The 27,737-nt window shown below is 38.2% G+C and overlaps 1 protein-coding gene across 16 annotated transcripts in view; it reads right to left on the bottom strand.

Annotated features, from left to right (window-relative positions):
* CEP112 (centrosomal protein 112) overlaps window positions 1-27,737 on the bottom strand; it is a 390,168-nt gene that overhangs the window by 93,711 nt on the left and 268,720 nt on the right. Inside the window, exon 22 of one of the 16 annotated variants that reach the window (XM_081218508.1) lies at window positions 27,526-27,688. The exons of the other annotated variants lie outside the window; for them this stretch is intronic. Within the exon in view, the coding sequence (XP_081074634.1) occupies window positions 27,653-27,688 (36 nt within the window). The 3' untranslated portion in view covers window positions 27,526-27,652. Of the gene's footprint in view, window positions 1-27,525; window positions 27,689-27,737 lie in introns of those variants that run through there. 16 annotated transcript variants of the gene reach the window in all.

The following is a 27,737-nucleotide window of genomic DNA, read 5'->3' as shown; positions in this document are numbered from 1 at the left end:
AATCGAGGCCACACTGAGCCTCATGAGAGTTATTTGTCTTGCTTCACATCCTGCCAATACTTTTTAATCAAAAAATGCTGTTGATAAAGTACTTGTTGCTTATTTAATAAATACTTGTAGAGCTCTTACCCGGTGGCACACACTGTTCTAAAGGCTTTAAAAATGCTTACTAGAAAATATGAAAATTATAGTGTCATAAAGGTTGTTACTTTTCCCCAAAAAAGCTGGAGTCAGAGAGGCTGGTTAGTGTACAACATCCTGTGACGCAGATGCAGCTACTCTTCAAGAGTCTGAGGCTACTTGGCCCCAGAACCCCACAGCCTCAGATAGAGTCTTTTACAATTAACCACCCAACTCATGCATTCATTCCAGGCAACCGGGACTAGAGCAGCAGACAAAACAGACAAAAATCTCTCCCTACCTTTATGGAACTTCTAACCTAGAGAGCAATCATATAACTTATCAAAGTGATAATATTTTAGATGGTGCAAATGCTATGAAGAAGGATAAAGCAAGAAAGTGAGATGAGAAGTGAGGAATGGTAGGGGGTAGTTTACAATTTTAAAAACATATTAGTTAGGGAAAGCCTCACTGAGAGGGTGATATATGAGCAGAGACCTGCAGGAGATGAGGGAGCCATGGTGGACTCTAGGGAAAGAGCACTCCAGGCAGGAGGAGAGCCAGTGCAAAGGCCCCGAGGCAGAGGCATGCCCAGTGTGTTCAAGGCACAGGGAGAATCTATGAGCAGCATCTCCCTTGGACAAGATGAGAGAGAATGAGGGGCCAGATCCTTCACGGTGTTGTAAGCAGCTGTAAGGAACGTGCGTTTTAACATGAGTGAAATGGAGAGTCAAGGAGGCGTTTTCAGTACAGGAGGGACATGGTTTCACATGAGTGTTCATACGACCACTCTAGCTTTTGTTTCGGGCAAGGGTCAGGCAGAGAAGCCAGTTGGGAATCTACCGCAAATAATCCAGATGGTGACAGAAAAGGTGGTAAGTGGTCAGATTCTGAGAAAGATTTCAAAGTAGAACCAACTGGAAATGCTGCAAGATAAAGAGATGAATCAAGGATGACTTCAAGATTTTTGTCCTAAGCAACTAGAAGAATGGGGTTGTCATGAACTTACATCAAAAAAAAACTACACGTGGAACAGATTTGGGGGAAAGATCAAGAGATTGGTTTTGGACACATGAAGTTTGGAGATGCCTACTGGACACCTTGTGTTGAGGTGAACATTTGAATACGTTCAAATGTTCTGGAGTCCAGAGGAGAAGTCTAGGTTAGAAGTATAAATTCAAGTGTCACTAGTATATAAACGGGCAGGTAGAACTATGCTACTGGATGAGATCTCAAGGCACTGAGTGTGTATCCAAAACAGAAGTCTAAGAATCCTGAGCTCTGGGCCTGCAGATGTCAGGAGGCTGGAGATGGGGAGGAAAGTAAATGGAAGTAATGGCCAGAGAGAGAAGGAATCAGGAGAGTATGGGATCCTGAAGCCAAGGGAAGAACACTTTTCCAGGACTAGTCAACTGTGTTGGGTTCTACAGGGAGTCATGTGACATGAGCGTGTGGAGGACAGTGGTGGCCTGGACATGAGTGATTCTGGTACAGCACCAAGGAGGAAAGCTGGATCAGAGGGAGCCCAGGGTAGAAGGGGGGAACTGGAGAAGATGAGACAAGTTGTCCACAGTTTTGTTACCAAAAAAAAAAAAGGAGAGAAATGGGCTGGAAGTTGCAGGGGAAGTGAGTAAAGAAAGGGCTGATGCTTGTTTTCTTTTTTACAAGACGAGAGAGCAGCATGTGTGTAAGATGATGGGAAAGATCTGGCCGTAGAGAAGGAAAAAACAAATGATGCCAGAGATCTACCGGCGGCATGTCCTGGAGTGAAGGAGAAGGGGTGAGTTCTAGGGCACAAGGGGACAGAGTGGCCTTTGCTGGGAGTGCAGGTCAATTATCCCTGGTACAGTGGTGGGAACTTCTGATCACTTCCAACTTCTCTGTGGAGTAGGAGGAAAGATTCCTCAGCGAAGTATGAGGATGGCAGAAGAGACTGTTGGGAAATTTGAGGTGTGAGGAAAGGGTATGAATAGCCATGTAAGAAGTGGGAAAGGGAAGAGGCTGAGGAATCCAGTATGAGCCCCAGGACTCCAGGAGGTATTAGGGCCCACCTGACATTACCAATATGAGTTTAAAGTGAGGCCAATGGGTGAGATATGAACACCTCTAGCAATTGCCAATAGCAACATGGAGCAGAATCAACACTTTGGAGAATAATGAGAATAATTGAAGAAATAAAATTAACTTATCAACCTTCAAGGTTTTTACTATTTATGTGAACCTAAATCACAGTTGTCTGGATTTCTGAACTCTTCTTATATGAATCTAAAAAGCTCCAGTTTAGCATGGTTGAAAATTTATAGCTCATTTATCATGCAAACTGTCTCTAAAACAGTTTTGAATAATTTTATTCTCAGGATGGTACTCACTGTCCATTTTATTTCCATACATAAAATTAGGTTAGGGTTAGTTCTTTTATGTTTTTTTTTTTTTTTTTTTTTTTTGCTGTATGCGGGTCTCTCACTGTTGTGGCCTCTCCCATTGCGGAGCACAGGCTCCAGATGCGCAGGATCAGCGGCCATGGCTCACAGGTGCAGCCTCTCCGCGGCACGTGGGATCTTCCCAGACCGGGGCACGAACCCGTGTCCCCTGCATCGGCAGGCGAACTCCCAACCACTGCGCCACCAGGGAAGCCCAGGGTTAGTTCTTTTAATCCAAATCTTATTTTTACAGCTATCATTACTACTTAGAAATACAATTTTCAAACAATCATCTGTAGCATGACCTGAACAGATGAGAGGAAAATCATCATCTTGAAATGAGAAAGTTGTTTTGTTTTCTTATCTCCAGCTCTTTCTCTCTGCCGCGACATGTGCTTGGCCTGCCCTCCTCCTCCCCCAAGCACTCAGTCCCCTCTGCTGTCCTCAGGTCACTCTTCTCTGCTAAAGAGCCCAATGTGTTTGTTTCTCTATGTAATTGCCATCAAAATCTTGGCTTTAAAAACCCTACTGGAAAGGAGCAAACCAAACAATTTTCACAAAGGTGTCGATGGTTGTTAATCATCTTAATTGCTACTGTTTCTCTGCAGGTCTTAATTCAAAAAAAGTCTCTCCTTCCTTTTTTTTTTTTCCTATCATTAATGGTGAAACTTCAGGCATTCATGATTTCCGGGAAGATGATTTGGAGAGAAGAAAATTAGGAGACTCCTCTAGAATACTTGTACTTAAGGCAGGCCCAGAACTTATAAAGAGAAATTTCTTTAAAATATAATAGCATACATTTCTGAATTAAATATTTGTTTTTAGAATTTAAAAGAAAGATGCTTCCCAGATTCTTGAAACATAGCATAAAGCTCAGTGCACTGTGCAGTATTTCCTGTTCAAAAGCTTTGCAGGCATTCATCTGAAGCTTCTTCAAATACTGTGAATACAGTTATGGCCAGCTGGTGCCAGATTTTAATATATAACTGTGTACTACCCTGTCAACAAAAATATTCAGAGAATTCATAACAAATATTTATATTTAACTTAATATATTTACAGAACTTTCAAACTTGAAAATCTCTGTATTTTACCTTAAAATAAAAGTATAAATTTAGAATCATAAACAAAATTCATGATTTCCATTTGGGCCATGATAGAGTAACTGGGACCATACTTAATCTGCTGTAGTAAACAGCCAGAAAACTGGACAAGACACAGGAAACACAGCTTTAGGATGCTGGGAACAAGAAGCACAGGATTGTGACCCTGTGAAGGGAAGGGAAACAAATGCGACAAGCCCTACAATCACCCCGGTGTCCGTCGCAGGGCATATTCTGGGCCTGAACACGGGGAAGGGGAATCGAAGCACAGCATAGCAGTATTGTGAGTAGAGGAAACACAGACTGGAGTTGGGAATCTGAGGAAGCTGGAATTTGTGGGCACCGAGTACTGGACAGGAGGAAGCTATGTAGAGAAGGAGCTTCAGAATCTACCTGGTTTCCTCTTGAGTCTGTTGCCGATACTTTGGGTATGTAAAGGGTTAAGTTCTATAAGGCCAAGTAAAAAGTGACTGGTGAGCTTTAAGATGAACAATTCCCAAAGCTCACACAAACCTGGGAGATATTTGAGCTCTAACCAGCCAGAATGAAGAGTCATCACAGAACATCCACAAAGGTCGCACTTTAGTCATGGGGTTAAACTAGCCTTAGAGTAAAGAAAACCTCAAGTCAGTTCTAACAAAGTTCAAAAACAAGCTTCAGATGGGTCAAACTGGTCATCTGCAAGTACTTAATTGCTTTCTAAACAAAGTCTAATATTTTTTAAAACAAGTCAAGAAAACCCAGCTTCCAACAATATAAATTGTATGGTGTTGATCATCCAATAAAAGATAACTAAACATGACAAGAAGCAGGAATATGTGAGCTATAAGCATGAGAAAAATCAGTCAACAGAATTAGACCTAGAAATGATAGAGATGGTGGAATTAGTGGACAAAGATCTTAAACTACCCATTAAAAACAGACCCAAATATTTAAACAAAAAAATTGAACACAGTGAAGAGAGAAATAGAAGTATGAAAAAGAACTAAATAGCCTAGAGCATAGTAATATACTACCTGAAAGGAAAATTTCACTGGTAGGATAAACAACAGATTTGGCAGTATAGAAGAAAAGATCAGCGAATATGAAGAAAAAGCATTTTAAATATCCAAATGATTGTCAGAGAGACAAAAGACTGGATTTAATGAATCTCTGAGACTATATCACATCATCTAACATATGTGAAATTGTATACCAGGAGGAGAAGGTTTGGGAAAATATTTAAAGACATAATGGCTGAAAATTTTCCAATATGAAGAAAACTATAAAACCACAAGTTGAAGATCAATGAACAAAAAACATAAACACAAAGGAAATCACATCAGAAACATCATAATCAAATCGCAAGAACAGAAAGTCTTAAAAGCAGCCAGAAAAAAAAGATACATTAAAAAGATTAGAATAAGGATATTTCATCTGAAACTATGCTAGTCAGAAGATAACATAATGAATCTTTAAAGTGCTGAAAGCAAAAAAATCTGTCAATCTAGAATTGCATAATTAGTGAAAACATCATTCAAAACTGAAGATGAAATACAGATATCTTCAAACAAAAATCTGAGAGAATTTGTTACTAGCAGACATGCACTGTATAAAAGGTTAAAGGCAGTTGCTCAGGCAGATGGAAAATGATGCTAAATGGAAACCTGGATCAACTCAAAGGGGTAAAGAGCACTGGACATCGAAAATACGTGTGTCAATATAAATTATCTTTTTTCTCATTTAAAATTTCTTTTTAAGACAATTTACTGTTAAAGCAAAAATAATAAAAGTATATTGTGGAGCTTACAATATAGGTAGAAACAGGTATAGGGAAATGGAAGTATACTGTTATTAAGATACTTACATTTTATGTAAACTGGTATAATAGTATGTGAAGGCAGATGTAACAAAGTACATATAAAAAATGAAGAGGTATATCTAATATGCCAATAGTAGAAATACAAATGGCAAAATAATAGATTGAAACCCAACAACATCAATAATCACATTAATTATTATAAATGGTTTAAAAACTCCATCTAAATCACAGAGATTGTCAGACTAGATTTAAAAGAAGGTGTAACTACGTGGTAATTTCAAGATAAACACTTTAAATATTTTAAAATGTTAAAATTAAAAGGATGAAGAAAGATGTACCACACAAACAGCAATTACAAGAAAAGTAGAGTAGCATAGCTAATATCAAAGTAGATTTGAGAACAAAGGAGCTTAGCAGAAAATAAGAAGGATATTTCATAATGATAAAAAATTTAATTCATAAATATAATATAAAAATCCTAATGTGTTTGTACCTAATTTCAAGAGCTTCAAAATACATAAGGCAAAGACTGACAGAACTGAAAGGAGAAATAGGCAAATCTACAAATTACAGTTGAGGGTATTTCAACCCTCTTCTCTCAGGAATTGATAGAAAAAGTAGATAGAAAATTGGTGAGGATATAAATGATCTGAAAAAGGCTGTAAAACAACTTGACCATTAATTAAGAAAGACCATATTCTAGACCATACAAGAAATTTCAATAATTTTATTTAGTTATAATTATATAACTAAATTATAAATCCATAATAGAAATGTATCTGATGTCCCTAAAATGTTTGGAAAATAAACAATATAATCTAATTTTTATGAGTCAAAGGAGAAATCACAAGGGAACTTAGAAAATATTTTGAAATTAATAAAAATGGAAGCACAGTGTTTGTGGAATGGTAGTCAGTCAGTGCCTAGTGGAAATGTTTAGCTTTGAATTATTTTATTAGCAAAGAAAGAAATTCTCAAATGAGTGATAAAAGTTTCCCCTGAAGAAGCTTGAAAAAGAATAACAAATTAAAGAGAAAGTAAGCAGAAAAAAGAAAATACTAAAAATAAGAGTAAAAAAACAATGAAATAGAAAAGAGAAAAACAAAAGAGAAAATCAATGAAACCAAAAGCTGGTTCTTTGAGAAGACATCAATAAAATCAATAAACCTCTAGACAGACTGATCAGAAACAGAAGAAAGAAGGTATAAATTACCAATATCAGGAATGAGAGAAAGGGGACATCACTATCAGATCCTACAGACATTAACAGAGCAATAAGGAAATATTGTAAACATATTGTCAAGTTTTCTTCTAATTTAGACAAAAATGCATACATCTCTTAAATGATACAAATCACCAAAAGTAACTCAAGAAGAAATAGAAAATTCAAAGGGTCCTATATCCCTATATGTGTTAAAACACACACACACACACACACACAACCCTACTTACCTATATTCAGGCCCACCTGGCTTTACTAGTGAACTCTATTAAACACCTAAGGAATAAATAATATCAACTTCACATAAACTGTTCCAGAAAATAGAAGGCATAAATTACACCATGACAACTGGTTAAAGGAGCAATGTTCCTTCACCAAAACATGGATTCTACCTCTTACCACAATCAAAAGACTTACACCATCAGTTCTCCCCAGTCTCCCTTCTTCTCACATCACCAATATTTTCTCCTACATCGACTTGTTACCATGTGATTATAAGTAGGCTAGTTTTTCACACACGCACACCCACACCCCACAGCCCTCCCCGAAATCCTGGTATATCCTTGTGATGGTTTCACAAACATTTACTTGAAACACCTCCTCTGTGTTGGGCACAGGATGCTCACCATGTGACCCAGCAATTCCACTTCTGGGTGTACGCCCGAAAAACCCAAAATCACTAATTCAAAAAGATACATGCATCTCAGTGTTCACAGTAGCACTATTTACAATAGCCAAGATATGGAAGTAACCTAAGTGTCCATCAACAGATGAATTTGGATTAAAAAGATGTGGTACATATAGACAATGGAATATTACTCAGCCATAAAAAAGAATAAAATAATGCCATTTGCAGCAACATGGATGGACTTGGAGGGCATTATGCTAAGTGAAATAAGTCAGACAGAGAAAGACAAATACTGTAATGATTTCACTCATATGTGGAATATAAAAATACAACACACTAGTGAATATAACATAAAAGAAGCAGACTCACAGATATAGAGAACAAACTAGTGGTTACCAGTGGGGAAGGGGGCAAAATAGGGGTAGGGGGGTAAGAGGTACAAACTATTATGTATAAAATAAGCTATAATGATATATTGTACAACACTGGGAATATAGTCAATATTTTATAATAACTCTAAATGGAGTATAACCTTTAAAAATTGTGAACCACTATATTGTACACCTGTAACTCATAAAATATTGCACATCAACTATACTTCAATTAAAAAATAAAGAAAAAGATTTAATGAAGTTGGGGAGGAGACAGATATGTGAGTAAATAAAATACAGCATAAGCGTCATGAGAGAGCTATCTATGCACAGGGTGTTATTAGGGAAAAACTACCTGAGATACCTCACATCAGAGAAGGCTTTTGTAAGGAGACAAATATTAAAGGATGATGATGGCGATGATGATGATGATGGTGTTGTTGATGGTGATGGTGATGTTGATGGTGATGGTGGTGATGATGATCATAATGGTGATGATGGTGGTGGTGGTGGTGATGGTGATGATGATGGTGGTGATGATGATTGGTGGTGATGATGATGGTGATGGTGATGATGATGGTGATGGTGGTGATGATGGTGCTGTTGATGGTGATGACGGTGGTGATGGTGATGATGATGGTGGTGGTGATGATGATGATGATGGTGTTGTTGATGGTGATGATGGTGGTGATGGTGATGATGATTTGATGGTGATGGTGGTGATGATGATGGTGATGGTGGTGATGATGATGATGGTGATGATGATGATGATGGTGATGGTGGTGATGATGATGATGTTGTTGATGATGATTGTGATGGTGGTGATGATGATGGTGATGGTGGTGATGATGATGATGGTGATGATGATGATGATGGTGATGGTGGTGATGATGATGATGTTGTTGATGATGATTGTGATGGTGGTGATGATGATGGTGATGATGATGGTGAGGGTGGTGATGATGATGGTGTTGTTGATGGTGATGATGGTGGTGATGTTGATGTTGATGATGATGATGGTGATGGTGATGGTGATGTTGATGGTGATGGTGGTGATGATGATGGTGATGGTGGTGATGATGATGATGGTGATGATTATGATGGTGATGGTGGTGATGATGATGGTGATGAGGATGATGGTGATGATGAGATGATAGCAACAACAAGTTAACTAGTATTTATTTTGCTCCTACTCTACTGTTAAATGCCTTACCCAAATTAACAGGTCTAACACCTCAAAACCTCTGTGAGGTAAGTACGATTATTATCCTCATTTATAGACAGAGAAACTAAGAGATGAAAGGGTAAAAAAAAACTTGCTCAAGGTTATCAGCTGGGAATGAATAGGAATCAACTAACTGAAAAAGAAAGAGAAGAAAATTCCAGGTGAAAGTGGTAACAGGTACAAAACAGGTCTCCAACATGGTATATTTGAGGCACCATGCTTTCTTTTCTTCCTACCCAGCCATATTTCCTGAAAAGATAATCTCTACCCTCTGCCTCCATTTTCATTTAATTATTAACTAAGGAGTATATACTTGCTTAATGTAGAAAAACAGACAGATATATATTTCCTGTAATCTATCATCCAAAGTAACAATGTTGACATTTTAATGGTTTTTATGTGCTATATATTTGCATGTACCAGGATATTTCTGAAGTCTTTTTTCCCCCTATAATTTTCTTCCCATAATATCCAGCTCATCTTTATTAGGGAGTGGTCGATGATAAATCTTAACATAAGATGATGGTTTCTGTAAGGTTTTAACCTGAAGATTTTTTTTTGCTTTTCAAAAAATTTTTAATTTTATATTGGAGTACAGTTGATTTACAATGTTGTGTTAGTTTCAGGTGTACAGCAAAGTGATTCAGTTATACATATACATGTATCTATTCTTTTTCAGATTCTTTTCCCATATAGGTTATTACAAAATATTGAGTAGAGTTCCCTGTGCTATATATCTTGTGCTACCGTACAGCACAAGATGATTTTCCTTTTTTAAATTGAAATATAGTTGACATACAATGCTTTGTTAGTTTCAGGTGTACCAAAGAATGATTTGACACCTGCATGCATTATGAAATGATCAGCATGATAAATCTAATAACCATCTGTCTCCATACAGACTCCACTCTCGGCCCGCACAGCATGGCCGAGGGGACTGAGGGGGACAGAGCCAGGCAAGCGAGACACCTAGGAGGCTGCCCCCGCAGCAAACCCGGCCAGCATCAGGACAGCTCCGTACGCTGGGAACGGGGGCAAGAAGACAGAGGGGTAGGGGTCAGAAGCACTGGGATCAGCTTTGCCTCTTTGCGTTATATAGGAAACGTTTTTCCATGTAATTAATATTTCAAAATATAATTTTTAAAAGCTTAATACTTGATTATATGAGTTGAGAATCAAAAATGTTCCCACAAATGTAGGAAAAGATGTTCTGTAGCCACGTCGCAAGGAGTCATCTGAACCGGTTTTAAACCTGTCATCTCACTTTGGTGAACGCAGTTTTGCAGCCAACTAACAGGTGCCAACCCCTCACTCCTGGCAGCCAGTAGTCAGAGGCAGACCCACCCCAATAAACACAGCTGCGAGGCTCGGCCAAGCAGCACGTCTCATGTAAGTCACTGCGATGTCAAGTCAGGGCTCGGAAAGTCCCCACCCCAGCCCTGAGCTCTCCCCACGAGCCCCCTAGCAGGTCAGCAGTCTGCTGTGCTCAGAGACTGTGCCTGACCAGCAAAGCTGTCCCTTATGATAACAGCAATAAATTCAGCTTTCTCTTTTTAGTTCAGATACTGAAAGGATACCACATGACTTATTGAACCATAGTCCTCTATTACTGGATATTTAGATTGTTTCTAATACCTTATCATTATAAGTAACCCTTCCACCTAAGGTGTCCCCCTGGCAACATCAAAATCCAACATCTCTGCAATTCTGTACACTTTAGGGGTAGGAGCTGTGCTACCGTCGTTTATCCCCCGCCCCCCCGCCACAGCCCGCCCCACACCAAGGCCAAAGTCAAGTGCCTTTTAAAGAGCAGATGCTCAGTAACGGTTTGGTGATTGAAATTCTCCTCCTCATAGAGATTCTTAATCCACAGTCTACGGACAGGCTTTACAAGTCCATGGACACCCCTAACATTTTATGCAAAGTTTTAGGTTTACTGTATTCTTCTGGAAGAGGATCTAAATATTTCAATAGGTTTTCAAAGGAGTATGTGGCCCAGAGAAGACTGAACGCCTCTGTCCCTGCGGCCTCACCACGTTTATCATGGAACCAATTCTGCCTCTCCATGGGTTTAAACCACCGCTTTTCCTTTAGTTTGTTGGTCTCTGACGTCTCCTCTGCTTTACCCAGTTCGGTTCTTTCTCAGTCTCACGCCGACAATGTTTTCCTGACTTGCCTCGCTGCCTCTGCTTCTAACCTACCCTAAACCCCTGCGGAAGAATCCTGCTTCCAAAGTCTGACCCCATGGCCTGGTCCTCAAGGCCCTCAGTGATGCAGAGCCCACATCTCTTTCCTGCGTCAACACCCCAAGCACTAACTTTACCCTGTTAGGGTAGCTCTTCAAAGACAGGAATCTTTGTCTGTTCTATTAACTGATATATCCCAAGACTGACACAATACGACCGATAACTGTTGAATGAGTGAATAAACACTTTCTAATATGGACTAATGGGGTTTTCCAGACTACTCTGCTGCTCTGTAGATTCCATCTCTCTACAAGCATAGCGTTCTTCCTTAACCCTACCAGTGTACACACACAGACCAATTCAGATGCTGACGCTTTCTTTGCTCACATCCTTTAGAACTGATTTGGTTTCCTTCCTTTTGTACATACAGTCCTCATTCCTGGTAATCTGCATGACTGTACTATAGTCTTTTGAAAATATGTCTTATCTTTCCTAATGGATTATGAACAGAGTTTGTGGCTCTGGCATTATTGCTATGCCCTTAGTAGTTTCCCGGAAAATATTGTTCAATGAGTTAATGAAGAAAAGAGTGTATATGGTTTGAAATGGCAAGATTTTTGACAATTTTTGAAGAAAAAGATCGCTTTCTATTTCTTCATCTCCACTCAGCATATGAAAGGTAAGGTGGAGGAGAGGCAGAGTGAGAAGTTTCATGAGTATTTTTAAAATGTGGTTTACCATACTTTATTATCTCTTCTAAGAGGAGATAAAAGACATCTTGGAGCAGAATGGAAATTGAGCATAAATGTTTATGAGAGAAAGCATCCATACTATTTCTTGTCTTCGTAAATGCAACTTATTTTACATGCCACAAACATTTTAAAACATTTTAAGATAATTCAAATATTACAAGAAAGTTGATTATAAAAATAACTTTTTAAAGATATAATTTAATATCAACTCAAAGTATTACTTTTCTAACATTGCAGTTACAGTGAAAACTTTTTCCAAACATCATATTAAATGACACAATTTTACTTAGTTAAAAACATGAAAGCTAATGAGAGATAATATGTAATTATGTCTTGCAGACTATTATGCTTGTTCAAACAGAATATCCATGTTTTTAAGGAACTATCTTTCCTTTCATTTCTACAACCTTCAATTTTCAGACTGGACTAAAAAAATCCATGTAGTTAATTTAAATTAATTAATTCAAATTACATTAAAATTAATATAATTAATTAAAAATTAATGTAATGTAAATTTTCTATTTGTTGTTCATTTAATGAAATACTCATATTGCTTTGCCATTCATTGGACACGATGTTAATTGAACTGAATGTTGAAAAAGGTTTAATCCATCCATGATGTGATCATACTAATTCTCTCAATCACATGCAATCTCCAAGGTCAACTACTTAATTGAGGATTAGTGGGGAGATGGTCATTTACAAGACTTCTGATGATCACATTTCTAATTTCAAAGTCCCTTTTTGAAACAACTAATTGGGACAGGAAATGAATGAACATTTGTCAAATCCATACTATGTGCCAGGTGAGAATACCCATATGAATAAGAGAAAGTCCCTGCTGTTGCATCCTAGAACATCTGAATCTTACTTTGAGTCAAGGTTAAGGTCTCAGTTTGATACAATCATTACAAGAAACAGTACTTTAATTAAAGACTCCTTTTTCTTTTCCATCATTATGTATAAATCCTAACTAGAGAAAATGGCGAACTAGTCTAAATTGCAAAACATTCACAAATGTCATATTTAGTGATTCTTCAATTTTAAGTCACTTCTAGAAAATCGATTGAGTCATTTTATATGGTTGCTTTACCCAGAACAATAATCTAATAAATAGGAACCCCAAGTGTTTTGGTTTTGGTCACTGCCTATTGTTTTGTAAGAATCCCATGGAGAAGCTACATCCTCTATTATAGAAGGAAGAAACTGGACAGTTTTGGAAAAGGGCTGTGATGTCATTATCAATATCACTATTGATTAACTGCTCTGTAACTATTGGTGGATCCATTCTCAGAAAAAATGCCCATGTTCCTGAATTTGGCCCTATTTCTGAATATGCCAAATTAGTATTGGTTACGTTCTCTGTACAGACTTAGTAACTGTGGTCAGTACTGTGAACTAAAATAATGTGCGTTTAATGACAGCTAAACCTAAAGAATAACATGGGGCAGCTGGTTTTCTGCCCTCGCTGTAACTCACTGGGGCGAATTTTCTCACCACTACAACATATATCCTTACGTGGCCTTAACACCCATAAATGATCACGTAAGATTTACATGAACTTCCTTCCCACTACTGAATAAGAAAGCAAACTGTGAAATAAGCTTATGGAAATAGTTAAAGAATTAAGATCTAATCATATTTCAAAAGCTCACCCTTAGAGAAGCTCTCTGAAGCAGAGGCCACAGAAACTGAAACTCATTTATTACTTGGGCAGAAATACAAACTTTAGGAGAATGAAAGAGAAAAAAAAAAAAACTTTACTTTGCTCTAGGGAAGAAGCAACTATTCTCTGATGTGCAAAAAAGAATTTATCATCAAAGACCAAATGTAAATGGGGCCAATTAACTTTTCTAAGATTTTCTACCTCTTATAATATTTTTATGTCTTTGCAACTGTTATGCTTTATACCAAAATCTAATGTTGCATGATTTGACAAATGTTAAAGGAAAATGGCTACTGTATTTAACAAATTTCAACATACATAATACATATTTTAAATATGCTTAATATATTTATATATGAGTGGCACATTTGTTGGTACGATATTTTTAGGAAGCAGATAGAAGATGTATTTCAAATACGTGACTTCAGACATCAAAAAATGTTGGCACTGTCCAGTGATCAAATGATGTTAATTGAATTATTGGTCAAGGAATAAATTATTTCAAATAAGCTGTGAATCTAGGAGTTAGATGTCCTGATTTGGCATACGCATAAATCCCATTAATATTTTACTTATTTTGGAAATTTTTCTACTTTTTGGCTCACTTGTATACAAAGAAATGTAACGAATATTAATTGAGAAGTTTATAAAATAATGTATTTATAGGAAGTTGCTATGTTAGGTTTGTTGGCAGTTCGATATAAAGCAGTAATCTCAATACTTAACAAAAGCTTTAGTTCCTTTCCTGGATGATTTGGACTTTCGAGAAGGTGCTGAAAGGACATTCTTGAGATTTAGTCATTAGACCTTCCTTATTAAAAAAGGCCTAGAGCGTATGTAGTTTTCTAGGGTCGTCTATACTGAGAGAATTACCATACCAATTCATTGAAAAATAACACCCGAAACATTTGACAACAAGTATGATGCCCTATCCCCCATTCAGTCTGCACACAGAGGTCTTCAGTTAGTTTTGTTGCTGTGCAGGTGAATTTCCCATCACCCAGACCCTCAAAGCTGCTCCAACCATATTTTTCATCAACCCAAGATGCTTTGATTGACTAGTCCAACAACTGTTGCCAAATGGTAAGTGGTGGAGCATGGTGGTTATGAGCGCGAGCTTTGAAGTTAAACCAACCTGGGTGGTGTGACCACAGGCAAATTATCTAACTTTCTTGGGAATTATTTTGTAATGTGCAGAGAAGGTGGACTATAAAGATTAAACTGGACTGAGGTTTAGCCATGTAGGAACGGTGGACGTTCAAGATGGCAAGGGATCAGAGAGCGGTGAGTAAGCGCTGGAAGGAGGATAAGACCCGTTCTTTATGCAGGAGGGAGCAGGAAAAATAAAAAGCGAGGCAAAAGCGATCAAAAGGAGAGCTTGATAGACGGAGATCCTGAAGGTGAACTAGCTGAGTGAGGTTCCGGTCTAAGGCACGGGTGCACCGTTTGATGCATAAAGTGGAAGCAAGACAGAACTTACTTTACTAAAGCTGAGCTTACAAAACTGTAAGGCCAGGTATTAGAAAAGTCAGCTATCAAAATCAGTCTTTTGTAGTCAATTCTCGTTCCTCTTTCTTTCTCGTTCTCCCACTTGAAGTCCATAAAAATAACAATTTGCTTTATTGAGGAAGCAATTTTCTTCCTGACATGTCCCCAAGACTGGGCTGCTCGGCTGCTTTTGCCACTGCTAGTAATATTTATTTGTCAATGTTTATAAGTGACACATACAGGACATATGTATGCTTATGAAACACGATAAAGAACCCTCTTAAAATGACCATACAGCTTAATATCCAGCATTGCAAGGGCCGGTGCTTCCTTCCCCACTGCATCCCCTGACTCTCCTGAGAATTAGCACTCTCTTGAATTTTATTTATTGCCTGGCTTAAAAAATAGTACACGTGTAAGTGCCTCTAACGTATTATTTGGTTTTACGATTTTCAGCTTTATAAATCCATGTAATTGTGCTCCATGTAATTTCCTGAAATGTGCGGTTTCTCACACAGCACTGTTTCTAAGACTTATTCACGATGTTTCATTTGAAGCTGTATTTCGTCCATTTTCACGGCTTTAGTATATCCCACTGTGTGAACAGACAAAAATCATGCATTCATCTGTTAACGGGCATTTGAACTTTGCAAGTTTCTTCCTCCATGAGCTAGGCTGCTACGGACATTCCAGTACACGTCTTCTGGTGTGTATTTGTGAATTTCTAGGGTGTATGCTATATGCTAGTGAGTTGAACTGATGGTTGATAAATCGAATGTTCAACTTTACAGGATAATGCCACCAACATTTTGTATTCTCACCACAGTATATGCATTCTTTTTGTTCCACACTTTCAACCACACTTTGCATTGTCAATTTCCTATTTCTAACAACAGCTTTAATAAGGTATAATTCGCATTTCATAAAGTTCACACTTTAATCTGCACAAGTCACTGTTTTCTAGTATATTCACAGAGCTATATATCTATCACTGCTACCAAATTCCAGGACACTTTTATCACCTCAAAAAGAAACCCCACACCCACTCATGGTCACATCCCATTTTCTCCTCCCCCAAAGCCACTGGCAACCACTAATTTTCTTTCTGTCTCTATGGATTTTCCTATTCTGGACATTTCACATAAACAGAGTCATACAACATAGGCCTTTTGTGTCTGACTTCTTTCCCTTTGCATGTTTCCAAGGCCCACCTATGTTGTGGCGTGCATCAGTACTACATTCCTTTCCACTGTCAAATAATACTCCCTTGTATGGATATACCACACTTGCTTATCTATTTGTCAGTCGATGAACATTTGAGTTGTTTCTATTTTTTGGCTATTATAAAATGACACTGCTGTAAACATTCTTGTAAAAGTTTTGTTTGGGAAATATGTTTTCAGTTTTCATGGATAAATACCTAGGAGTGGGATTGCTAGGTCATATGGTAACTCTATGTTAAACTTTCTGAGGAATTGCTAAACTATTTTCCAAAGCAGCTGCACCATTTTTCACTCTCACCAGCAAAGTATGAGGGTTCTAATTTCTTCACATATTTGTTAAAATTTGTTATTTTCCATCTTTTCGATTATAGCCATCCTAGTGGTATGCTGTGGTATATCGCTGTATTTTTTGATTTTCATTTCCTTAATGACTAATGACACTGAGCGTCTGCTTGTTGGCCATCTGTATATCTTATTTGGAGAAATGTGTATTCAAATCTTTTGCCCATTTAAAAAATTAGGTTATTTATCTTTTTTATTGTTGAGTTCTAGAGGTATTTATATAGAATGGATACTAGACTCTTATCCAGATATATGATTTACAATGACTTCCTTCTATTCTATGAGCTGTTTTTATACTTTTTTGATAGTGCCCTTTAGAGCACAAAAGTTTTATATTTTGGTAAAGTCCAATTTATCTTTTTTTGGCATTTGTCCTTTTGTTGTCATATCTAAAAATCCTTTGCCTAATCCAATGTCATGAAGATTTACACACATATTTTCTTCTGAGTTGTATAGCATTTTCCTCTTTTATTGTTTCCTTCTAAGAATGTTACAGTTTTAGCTCTTATATTTAGGTCTATGATTCATTTTGAGTTAATTTTTTGTGTATGTTGTACGTTAATTTTTTGTGTATGTTTCTCCCCTGAATTTTACAACAGCCTTCTCACTATTCTCTCAATTCTGTCCTATTCTTTCCATCCACTTTTTTTCTGTCTGATATAGATCCACCCACTGGTGTTCTATGTAAACTGTGAGTGTGATCCCATCGTCCAGCCTCCTCTCTGCAGCCTTAACCTCTCCAGTCCCCCACTCTTTCTGTTCCTTGCACAGAAGCTGTAGTAAACACATGAGCTCAGGTCATTCTCTGAAAGCTCTACTTGCTTTTGGCTTTTCACAGTGATGGTCTAAAATAGTGGCTCCAACCTGGGAGCCTTGGACTTACGAAGCATCACAACATTATCAGAGGACACGAGAAAAAGCCCGTTAGAAGTGCTCGGGGCCTGAAGATAGAATCTTCATGATCTTCTGTCGAAGGGTTTTCCCCACCTCCCCAACCCCCATTACAGAGGTTGAGTTCTTCAGACTGTCCAGTTTCCTCCAACTAGGCCTTTGCAGAATCACGGCCAAGACTTCCATCTTAGTCTAACACCCCCCTTGGGAATACACCTGATGCACTCACTCACCAGCTGGCCTTTTATTTCTTTCAGACCAAAATCAGCACTGCAGGCCATCATATCTATATCCCAACTACATGTTATTCTGATCCCATTTGGAATGGGGAAGTCTTAATTCTCATATCAGTTTTGGGGGGTGATTTGTTTATATCTAATGTCAGATTGATTTATTATAGTATTAGTGTAAGTCTGATTTCACTAGAGAAAAAGGAATCAATAAAAGTATGACAAGAGGAAACAAAATAAAACAAGGAAACAAAATCTTGAGAAATAATTTGCAAAGCTTAAATGTCTGTTAATAGTCTATAGCATTGAAAAGTATTTCCCTAAACAGGATTACAATGAAGGAGGAAATTAGGAGAAATGATATCAGTGTGAAAGAAGAAAAATGTTGTTTGAGACTCTAAACTTACTAAATCAGAATCACCAGGATCTCATAATCCAGGAATTTGTATTAAAAGCTCTCCTGTTACTTCTGATAATCAGCCCATTTGCAGAACCACTGTTCTAGTTAATTGAGGATATGACTGAGGGCACTTTCTTAAATAAAAGCATTAGGACAGGAACTTCCCTGGTGGTCCAGTGGTTAAGACTCTGAGCTCCCAATACAGGGGGCCTGGGTTCGATCTCTGGTTGGGGAACTAGATCCTGCATGCCACAATTAAAGATCCTGCATGCTGCAACAAAGAGCCTGCATGCCACAACTAAAGATCCCACATGCTGCAACTAAGACCCGGCACAGCCAAATAAATTTTTTTTTAAAAAAGCATTAGGACAATAATTTATATAAATCACATAATTTCAGCTTACCATTCTGCTATCTCACTTCTACTGTGATTTATTTTTTTCATAAAAAGAGCCCAATAAGTTGAGATTGGTTGTTTTAAATGAATGAATATCATCAACTTTGATAACCCTGAAAGGGTTTCTATGGTAACAAAGAACAAAGATAATAAACACCAAGATCTAAATAATCAAGGTTGCTTAGTGATCTTAGGCTGGCTTACTTTTATTGGTTTTAAATGCAGTAAAAAGCAAACAGTTCCAAGGAGCCAGACACTATTACTACCAGAGTATGTGACTAATTATGTGCTCCCCCCAAACCCCAAACAAAAATAGACTGGAATATACTGTTTACTCATGAAAGCAATTAAAATACATAAATACAATTTTCACCAAGTCCACCATTCTCAGCATGTAGTTATTTATCTAATTCAAATCATGCAGCTAGGTGTTAGAATTAATGTCTCTGAGCTAAATACAAATATGGAAAGTCATTTTGGGGTTTGATCCTCATTCATTTTCAACCAAATATCCAAATTCATTTCGAATTCGCACAAGAACTGCAACAGCTTCACCTAAATCAGTTTTCTACAAGTTAAACATCCTTCCTATACTCAGATGTGATTGTGGAACTACTTTGATCTTTATTCCCAAATTTATTGCTCTGTGTAATCCATGACAAAATATAATGTGATTTACTATATCTCTATATGACAGCCCAGCAGCTGACAGAACTTAATAATTTAGCATAAGAAAAAAACCTTCTGGCACCAAAATATACAGATCATAATGGGGACTCTTTAGTATCAGTTTACAATGAAGCCTATACAAGCCCATCATAAGAACTTCAAAACAATTCTTTTTTTCTCATGCATTTAATGAAGGAGATTTTTATTCCTTAAACGTGCTTTGTAGCTGCAAGCAAAAAATTTTGGAACATTTTGCTTTTGTTCTCATTAAAACAATGCAGGACTAGTTGCATACTAATGTTCTTTTCTCAAAGAAAGGGACTAAATTTCTCCATTTAATTTGAAATAAGTGAATAAACACAAACATGGGAATCTTAGGAGACTCTAAAAAAAAAAGGAAATTGATATTTGGTTATGATAGAGAAAAAGGACAGGTTAGATAGTTAGGCATTATTTATAATGAAATCAAGACCTGTCTTTGGAATTGCTAGAACTGAAGTTTCCCTGAAATTCCCTCTCTCTGAACGTGCGTCTGCATTCAGGGCAGGAAATGTCAGACCGGATGGTGCTAAGGTCTTCTGTGAGACCACTTCTCAGGGGGTCATGGTGGCTCTGGTGCTGCGGGTGGCAATGGGCCCGAGGGTCTCACGCTCCTGACCGAGGTGGCAGAGCGGGGCTGCCCCGGGCTCCCTCGTCCAGCACCCCTGCAGAGGACGAAGCCTCGGCCACGTGGTCTGGTTGGGCTTCCTGAGCTCCACGTAGCCTCTGGAACCTCACTGGTTTCCTAGCACTGAGATTCTCAACAGAATCCCCCCAGACCCCTGCCCCTTGGATCTTTAGGTATTTGTCAGCCTATGATCCAGTCAGTGAGGAGTCACCTCCTGTCGCCTCTCCAGGATATTTGGTTATAAAAGACAAATTATATATTCATCACTTCAATTCAAAAATTTGACACAACGTCTTCTTACAGGTATTTGAATGAAAGAGTCTCACCTAGGTGAGTATATTGCTGGGACTTCCAAGACGCCATCCATGCGCTACATCTATCTTCCTGAATCCACCATGGGCCACAATCTGATCCCCTGCTTTGCAGGTCCACACACTCAATGTTGCCAGTGCCCCTGGGTGGGTTATTTGACTCATACAGACTGAAGCCATAGCAGACCCAGGTTCTAGAGGGTGTTTTCTGTTATCCTGTCTTCTATCCTTTCTTAAATGTCCTTTAGATTTGCACATAACCTTGCTCACATTCTAAACCAGCTTCTTGACATGCTTCATACCTATCATGTGTCAGAAACACTCATCTCTAGTACTGTAATCTCAGAACAGAACTTGGAAAAATTCAAAGAATTTTTACTGTCTCTTGTTTGGAAAGGTTATAGTTAATTGCTTCAGAATGCAAAGCTACTAAAATCCTTGAAGTGCTTTTCTGATGAACTGTATGACTGCTTTTCAATCCATCCCAAATAAAAGAACAAATAAAACTCTATATGCAAATGTACCACAAGCCAGGCTTTGTTCTGGAGTGCTTTGGTGGACTCTCAATCTTTTAAAATGGTCACAAGCCTTCTGAATATTTAAATACAAAAAAAAACAAAAAAAACCCCAAAAGACATGAACTAAATAATTTACTAGCCAAAGAGGCAGAAACTAAATTTTAAAATTGTCTTGACTGGTCAAAGGTATAATACAAATGTTTCAACCCAAAATACACTCAAAAGCTGTTCCCCTCCATCTGGTTTACAAAGTTCAAATATAAAAATGTAGTATTTAATTCTCCAGTGTTGTTTCCCTTTTATTTTGAGGTGAAATAATGAGAAAATGTTTCCTATGCACAATCTCCTAAAGTGTTATCTTTTTCCCCACATTTGAAATAAAATCTGTGGCTGCCAACAGAAGGTCCTTAGGAACATCTACCAGTAAGAAACCCTACATCCTTCACAGCTTAGACGAAAAGCTCCTGATGCTTCCAATACACTCATCTCTCCACTTCACCCCGACATACCGCATTATGGGTTAGATCTACTCTCTTGTTTTTGTCTCCTACTCAACTCTGACTTCAGAGCCAAAAATACAGGGTTTTCGCCAAATCAAGGAGTCTCAAGCCAAGGAATTTGGATGTTACTCTGGATGCAGTGGGTGCATTAGAGGTTTGTGAGCCGGGAGCGAGGTGAGCTATCACAGGGAAGACGCGTCCCCCAGGACTAAGGAGAAGGAACCAGAAGAGCAGAGCAGAAAACGGTGGCGACAGTCGGAGAATTGCTGCTTTTGTTTCAAGTCCTAACACAGCTACAATAATTGAGGAGACAAATGAAGTGAAATGGGGTTATCCCAGCCTTGTGCCTCTTTCTGAAGGAGAAAGTTACATTAGGGGAAATCAGAAAATTAAACCAAAGGAAACAACAGCATTTTGAACTCTTTACATGTTATCTACCTTTCTACCATCTATCTTACAGAAACACGTGGGCACCCAAGTGCTGACAAGCTCACAAATGGATTTTCCTATAGTAATTCTTCGTTTAAACATGGTTAATTTTGGTATATTTTTCAGAGTGCAACTGGGATAAATGGGAGATGTATTGAGAGATCTAACTATGGGTGAATCATAAATAATCCCTTAGAAACTGAGGATAAGACCCTTGTCTTTGTGTGGATGTGAAGTCACCTCTCATAGCTGTTCCCACCTCTTGATACACCCTTCCCAGTATTACCGATGGCCTTCTCTTCCATAACCCATTTTCTGTTTTTAAATTGAGATATAACTTATTTACCATCTTATTCACCCTTTTCAAGTGTACAGTTCAGCAATTTTTAGTATATTCACAAAGCTGTGCAATTATCGTATTTGTCTAATTCCAGAGTATTTTCATCACCTGAAGGACACCCTGTACCATTAGCTGTCATTCTCCATCCCTGCCTCCCCTCGGGCCCAGTAAACCCCTAATATACCTTCGGTCTCGATGAATTTGTCTATTCTGAATGTTTCATATACATGGAATAATATAATATGTGTTTTTTTGTCTGGCTCTTTTCACTTGCACAATATTTTCAAGGTTTATCCTTGTAGCATGTATCAGTAGTTCATTACTTTTTTGCAGTACACGGGCCTCTCACTGTTGTGGCCTCTCCCGTTGCAGAGCACAGGCTCCCGACGCGCAGGCTCAGCGGCCATGGCTCACGGGCCTAGCCACTCCGCGGCATGTGGGATCTTCCCAGACCAGGGCACGAACCCGTGTCCCCTGCATCGGCAGGCGGACTCTCAACCACTGCCCCACCAGGGAAGCCCTTGTTCATTACTTTTTATGACTGAATAACATCCCACTGGATGGATATACCACATTTTGTCTACTTACCATCATTAGATGGGAATTGGGTTGTTTCTACTTTTCGAATACTGTAAATAATGCTGCTATGAACATTTGTGTACAAGTTTTTGCATGAACATGTTTGGAATTCTCTTGGGAAACACTCGGGAGAGGAATTGAGGGGCCCTATAGTAATTCTATATTTAACTTTTTGAGAAACTGCCAAATGGTTTTCCAAAGTGGCTGCACCTTATGTTCTAATTTGCCCACATCTCTGACACTTCTTCTCGTCTGTCTTCTCGATTACAACCATTATAGTGGGTGTGAAGTAGTATTGCATTGGGATTTTGATTTGCATTTCTGTAATGACAAATGATGCTGAGAATCCTTTCATGTGCTTATTGGCCATTTGTATACCTACTTTGGAGAAATGTCTATTCAAATCATTTGCTCATTTTAAAATTGGATTATCTGTCTTTTTATTGTTGTTATGAGAGTTCTTCATATGGGTTTCTAGACCCTTAACAGATAGATGACTTGCCAATATTTTCTCCCATTCTGTGGGTTATCTTTTCACATTTTTGCTGGCTATATTCTTGGAGGCACAAAAGTTTTTACTTCTGATAGAGTCCAATTTGTCTATGTCCTCTTTTGTTGCTTCTGCTTTTGTTGTCATGCCTAAGAAACCATTGCCTAATCCAAGGTCCCCCAAATTTACTGGTATATTTTCTTTTAAGAGGTTTTATAACTTTAACTCTTACATTTAGGCCTAGCAGGGCTGCTATCAACAAATTCTCTTAGTCTTCGTTTATCCATGAATCTTTTATTTCTCCTTCATTTTTGAAGAATGATTTTACCGGATGTAGAATTCTTGGTCAATAGTCTTTTTCTTTCAGGACTTTGAATATTTCATTCCACTGCCTTCTGACCTTCATGGTTTCTGATCAGAAAACAGCTGTTAATATTTCCATTAGCTCTTTAGATACAGTTTCTTTAGTTCTTCAAGCATATCTAAAAGAGCTGATTTAAAGACTTTACCTAGTAAGTTCAACATGGGCTTCCTCAGGAATAGTTTCTACTGATTTTGTTTGTACCTGCCCCTAGGCCATGCTTTTTTGTTTCTTTGCATGTCTCATAATTCTTTTGCTAAAAGCTGGACATTTTGAATATCATAATGTGGCAATTATGGAAATCAGATTCTCTCCTTTCCCCAGGGTTTGTTGTTGTTGCTAGGGTTTTTTTTGTTTGTCTGTTTTGTATTTTAGTGACTCCTCTGAACTAATGCTATAAAGTATGTACTCTCTGTCATACGCGGTCACGGAAGTCTCTGCTCTGTTAGTGGTCTGCTAATGACTGGGCAGAGGTTTCCTTAAATGCCTAGAACCAACAGGTCTTCCAGACTTCACCAAGGGCTCTGTGTGCGTGTGAGTGCACACCTTCCACACTCAAGTGGCAGATTACAACCCTGCCTTCTCTTCCCGCTTGTGCAGAGGCTCAAGGTCAGTCAGAGGTGAGAACTGGAACCTCCTCAGATCTTTCCTGAGCACGCATACAGCCCTACGCATGTACATGGCATGCTAGATTCCAAGGAATGTACTGGAGATCACCAAAGCCCCCATGGACAGCTCGGTCCCAGCTTACCCCTTAAGCTTTTGAGTTAGCCTACTGTTTGCCCCGACTATTACACACCACCTCAGGCAGCTGGGACCCTAAACAATGATCTTTAGCTGTTTTTGAAAAATGCTCCTCCGGTAAAAGGGTTCTCACACTGCGTGAGCTCCAAGTCAGGACAAATAAAGACAGCCTTGTGGGTGGGGTCTTCCTGGGACCCATCGGACAGGTGGGTTAAATAGTAATCAAATAATAGTTTTCAGGAAATGGGGCTTTGAAGGAGCTGCCCTTGCTCTGCCCCCTCTGGTGGCTTCTAGGCTGCTGATTTTCTCCTTGATTGCTGGCTGTTGGTTTTCAACACTAATGCAGAGCTGGGAAGAAAGTATGGAAATTGGGAAAGTTGAAAAGTCACAAAGCTGGCTGTTCCTACCAAGATCCAGATTTTATTTTTGTTTTGTTTTTGAATGAATGCTCCTTGGATTGCCGTAAGCTTTTGGTTAATTTCCATAGTTCTGAAAAGGTTATGATCATTTTTGCCTGTTTTCTCATTGCTTTTATGGAGGACAATTTTTGGAGGTTCTTATTTTGCCATTTTCCCTGGCATTCTCCCCAGCACACTCATTAAGTGTTGTTTTCCACAGGGTTATATCCTTTCCTGTTTTCTCTTCTTATTCCACAAACTTTCCTTGGGAAATATTATCCCTGTCTAGGCCTTCAAATTCTACCCAAAAGTCACTGACTCTCAAATCTACATCTTCTACACTAACATCCTCCCTTGGAAGACTTACTGATGAACAACGGCCATTTCTGTGTGGGTATTTTACAGGTGTCTCCAGCCCAACACATCTGAAACCACTCATCCACTTGGTTCCCATACTAGGAAACTGAGAGGCATCCTAGATTATTCTGTTTTTTAAAAAATGTCAAGTCTTCACTAAAACACCTCCTCTGTCAAATATTCCAACATCCCAACTCCCACAAAGTGAGTCATTCTCTTATCTTAATACACTTCTCCCCTTGTGTAACATTTGTTTACACAATGATCCTCTCCCTAGACTATCAGCATCGTCAGCAAGAACTGACTCATGTTCTCATCCCTAGGACTCATCACAGCACCCAGCACACTAGAGTCAGTCATATGTTTTATCCGTGTAGCAAACTATTTTCCAAAGATGGCCACACCAATATATACACCTTCCCACATGTTCTTCTCACAACATAGTGTCAACGTTCCTCCACCAAAAGATGGGGTCTCTGTTCTCTCCTCTTGAGCCTGGGCAGAACTTTGTAACTGCCTCCACCAAAAGAATGAGGTGGAAATGACAGTGCTTGATTTCTAAGGGTAGGTCAAAAAGGTGATATGGATTCCACCTGGTTCTCTGTCTCAGGACATGTGTGTTGGGAGTCCTGAGCCAACATGTGAGAAGTCTAGTTACCCTGAAGCTGCCACGTGAAGAGACCACGTGGAGATGGGGAGCTGTTAGACAGCCTTCCCTGTACAAGCCAGAAATGTAAGTGAAGAAGCCCTCAGATGGCCTCAGCCTCAGCTATGTCCGACTGCAGCCACAGGAGGAATCCAAGCCAGAAACACTCAGCTAAACAGCTCCCCAACTCCTGACCCACAGAAACAGTTAAGAGATAATAAATGTTGTTTCTGAAGCCACTACATTTTGTGGTGATTTGTTTTACAACATTAGATAACTGAAAAAGTAATAAATGCATAAAGGAAGATGATAGAGAAGTATCTTGGTGCATACACAATATTCATCTTTGTTTTCTCTACCATGTATCATTTTTAAATGGAAAAAAAGTGGTAAATATGTGATTAAAAGTATCTCCTACCTGCATCAAAAAATGTCAAAATGTAATTAATGTGTATGCAAAATGAACTTGCATCCATCAAGGAAGTCTTTTCCCAAAATACTTAGGGGTTGCATTATTTTCTCAAAATATAGTTTTTCAAATAATAATTTGCTTATTTAACCAAGTACTATATGGTACCCCAAAAGGCAAAAACCTTATTCTTCATTCCCTCCAAATAGATAATTTCATAAATATAACTTCTGGATCATAAAGATAACTTCTGGATCATTGATGTTACAATGCTTGACTGTTCTTGGTAAATTTTTCCTATATTAAATGTCTTAACATGTTTTTGTAGTGTTCTAATCAAGAGAGTCCTTTTATAAATCATTGAGCACTTCTGTTAATTCTGAATTTTCACACATTAGTGATACTTAATGAATTTAAAATAGTTTGTATTTATGAATTATTTAAGATAGCCTGGATGTAAACAAATCCACAATGACAGAAATAATGGTTCTGTTTTTAACACATATTTAACCTCAAGCTAATAGCTGTGAATATCTTGAGATTATATTTCTTTAGAACAATGCTTACTTAACACAGATAAAAGAAATGAAACATTAAACAAAGCCTCATCCAAAAGAATTTGCCACTTTTCAATAACCTTTTAACGTGTTTTAAAAGAGTTGGGATTAATTACCTATAGTTTCTAAAAATGTGTATTGTCTGGTTTATCTAAGCCAAAAGGAATAGCAATTTAAGTAAAAACAAGAAAAGCTTTGACTCACAAATATAAAAGAAAATGTCTTTGTATCATTAAAATTAAATGTGCAATCTATGCTCCTGACGCTGTTTTGTATTCTAAGTCTATAAAGCTTTCTTTAAAAAACAAATTTTAGGTATTTTTCCGTTTCAAATGTTGGTGAAGAAATCTAATTATTCACTCAACACATATGTTGGGAGCACTATATAAACCGGCAAAATTTCCCTTAGAAGAGATATGTAGTTTACAGTTAAATATCAGGAACACTGTCCTCAAGTCACATTTTTCTTTTTGCTTAGTACATTGAGCATAATTTTACATAAAGTATATTTCTGATGTCATCATTTAAAAAAATCCCTTATTTGAGTTTTATTTGCCAATTTCAGTCCGCTACATTCTGGGCTGAAGCAAAAACATTAATAGTGCTTTGTGAATTATTTAAAATGCTATATGTATATGGGTGAATGTATAATTTATTGTCAGGATTCGATAACTTTTGAGAGTGAATGGAGTGTTAAGAATCACAGCGAGAAAACAGGCATTGAAACAGGAACCTGAAGTCACCCGAAGTATGAATTACATCTCCGCTACACTATTAACAGAACAAGATTAAACACCACCATGCTAGGTCAGCTCCACAGTCCATCTGGCCAAGTCCGTTATGTACCCATAATCTTCACAGTAACAGGAAGAGTCATAAAGGTCTTCATCAACACCATCATTAATATATTTTATGTTATTTCATTATTTATGCTGCCACCACAATACTCCCTTGCCCGGAGGTCAGAGTTCCAGTGACGACCATGTATATTATTTAGGAGCTGCCCCACGGCCCCTGCCCGTGCTATCGGGTGTAGAAAATCAGTCAACAAATTGGAAGCAGCTGCCACCAGGATAAAGTGACAACGGAAAGAAGAGGGAGGGGTGGGAAGAACCATGAAAGGGAGAGAGAACCGGAATGACAACGTGGGGCACAGTTATTGTAAGGAGTCTCTGCGTGGCACCAAACGTTCACACTGATGACTCTGAGCTGTCAGGAAGGGGCGTTGATGGTTTCGGCATTTTTTATCTAAAAGAGTAGAGCGGTATGTTAGAGAAAGCCTTCAAAATGAACGTTT

This window comes from Mesoplodon bidens (genome assembly GCF_964165515.1).
Source record: "Mesoplodon bidens genome assembly, chromosome: 19".
NCBI classification, from domain to species: domain Eukaryota; kingdom Metazoa; phylum Chordata; class Mammalia; order Artiodactyla; family Ziphiidae; genus Mesoplodon; species Mesoplodon bidens.
This window is presented reverse-complemented; position numbering and strand designations above follow the sequence as displayed.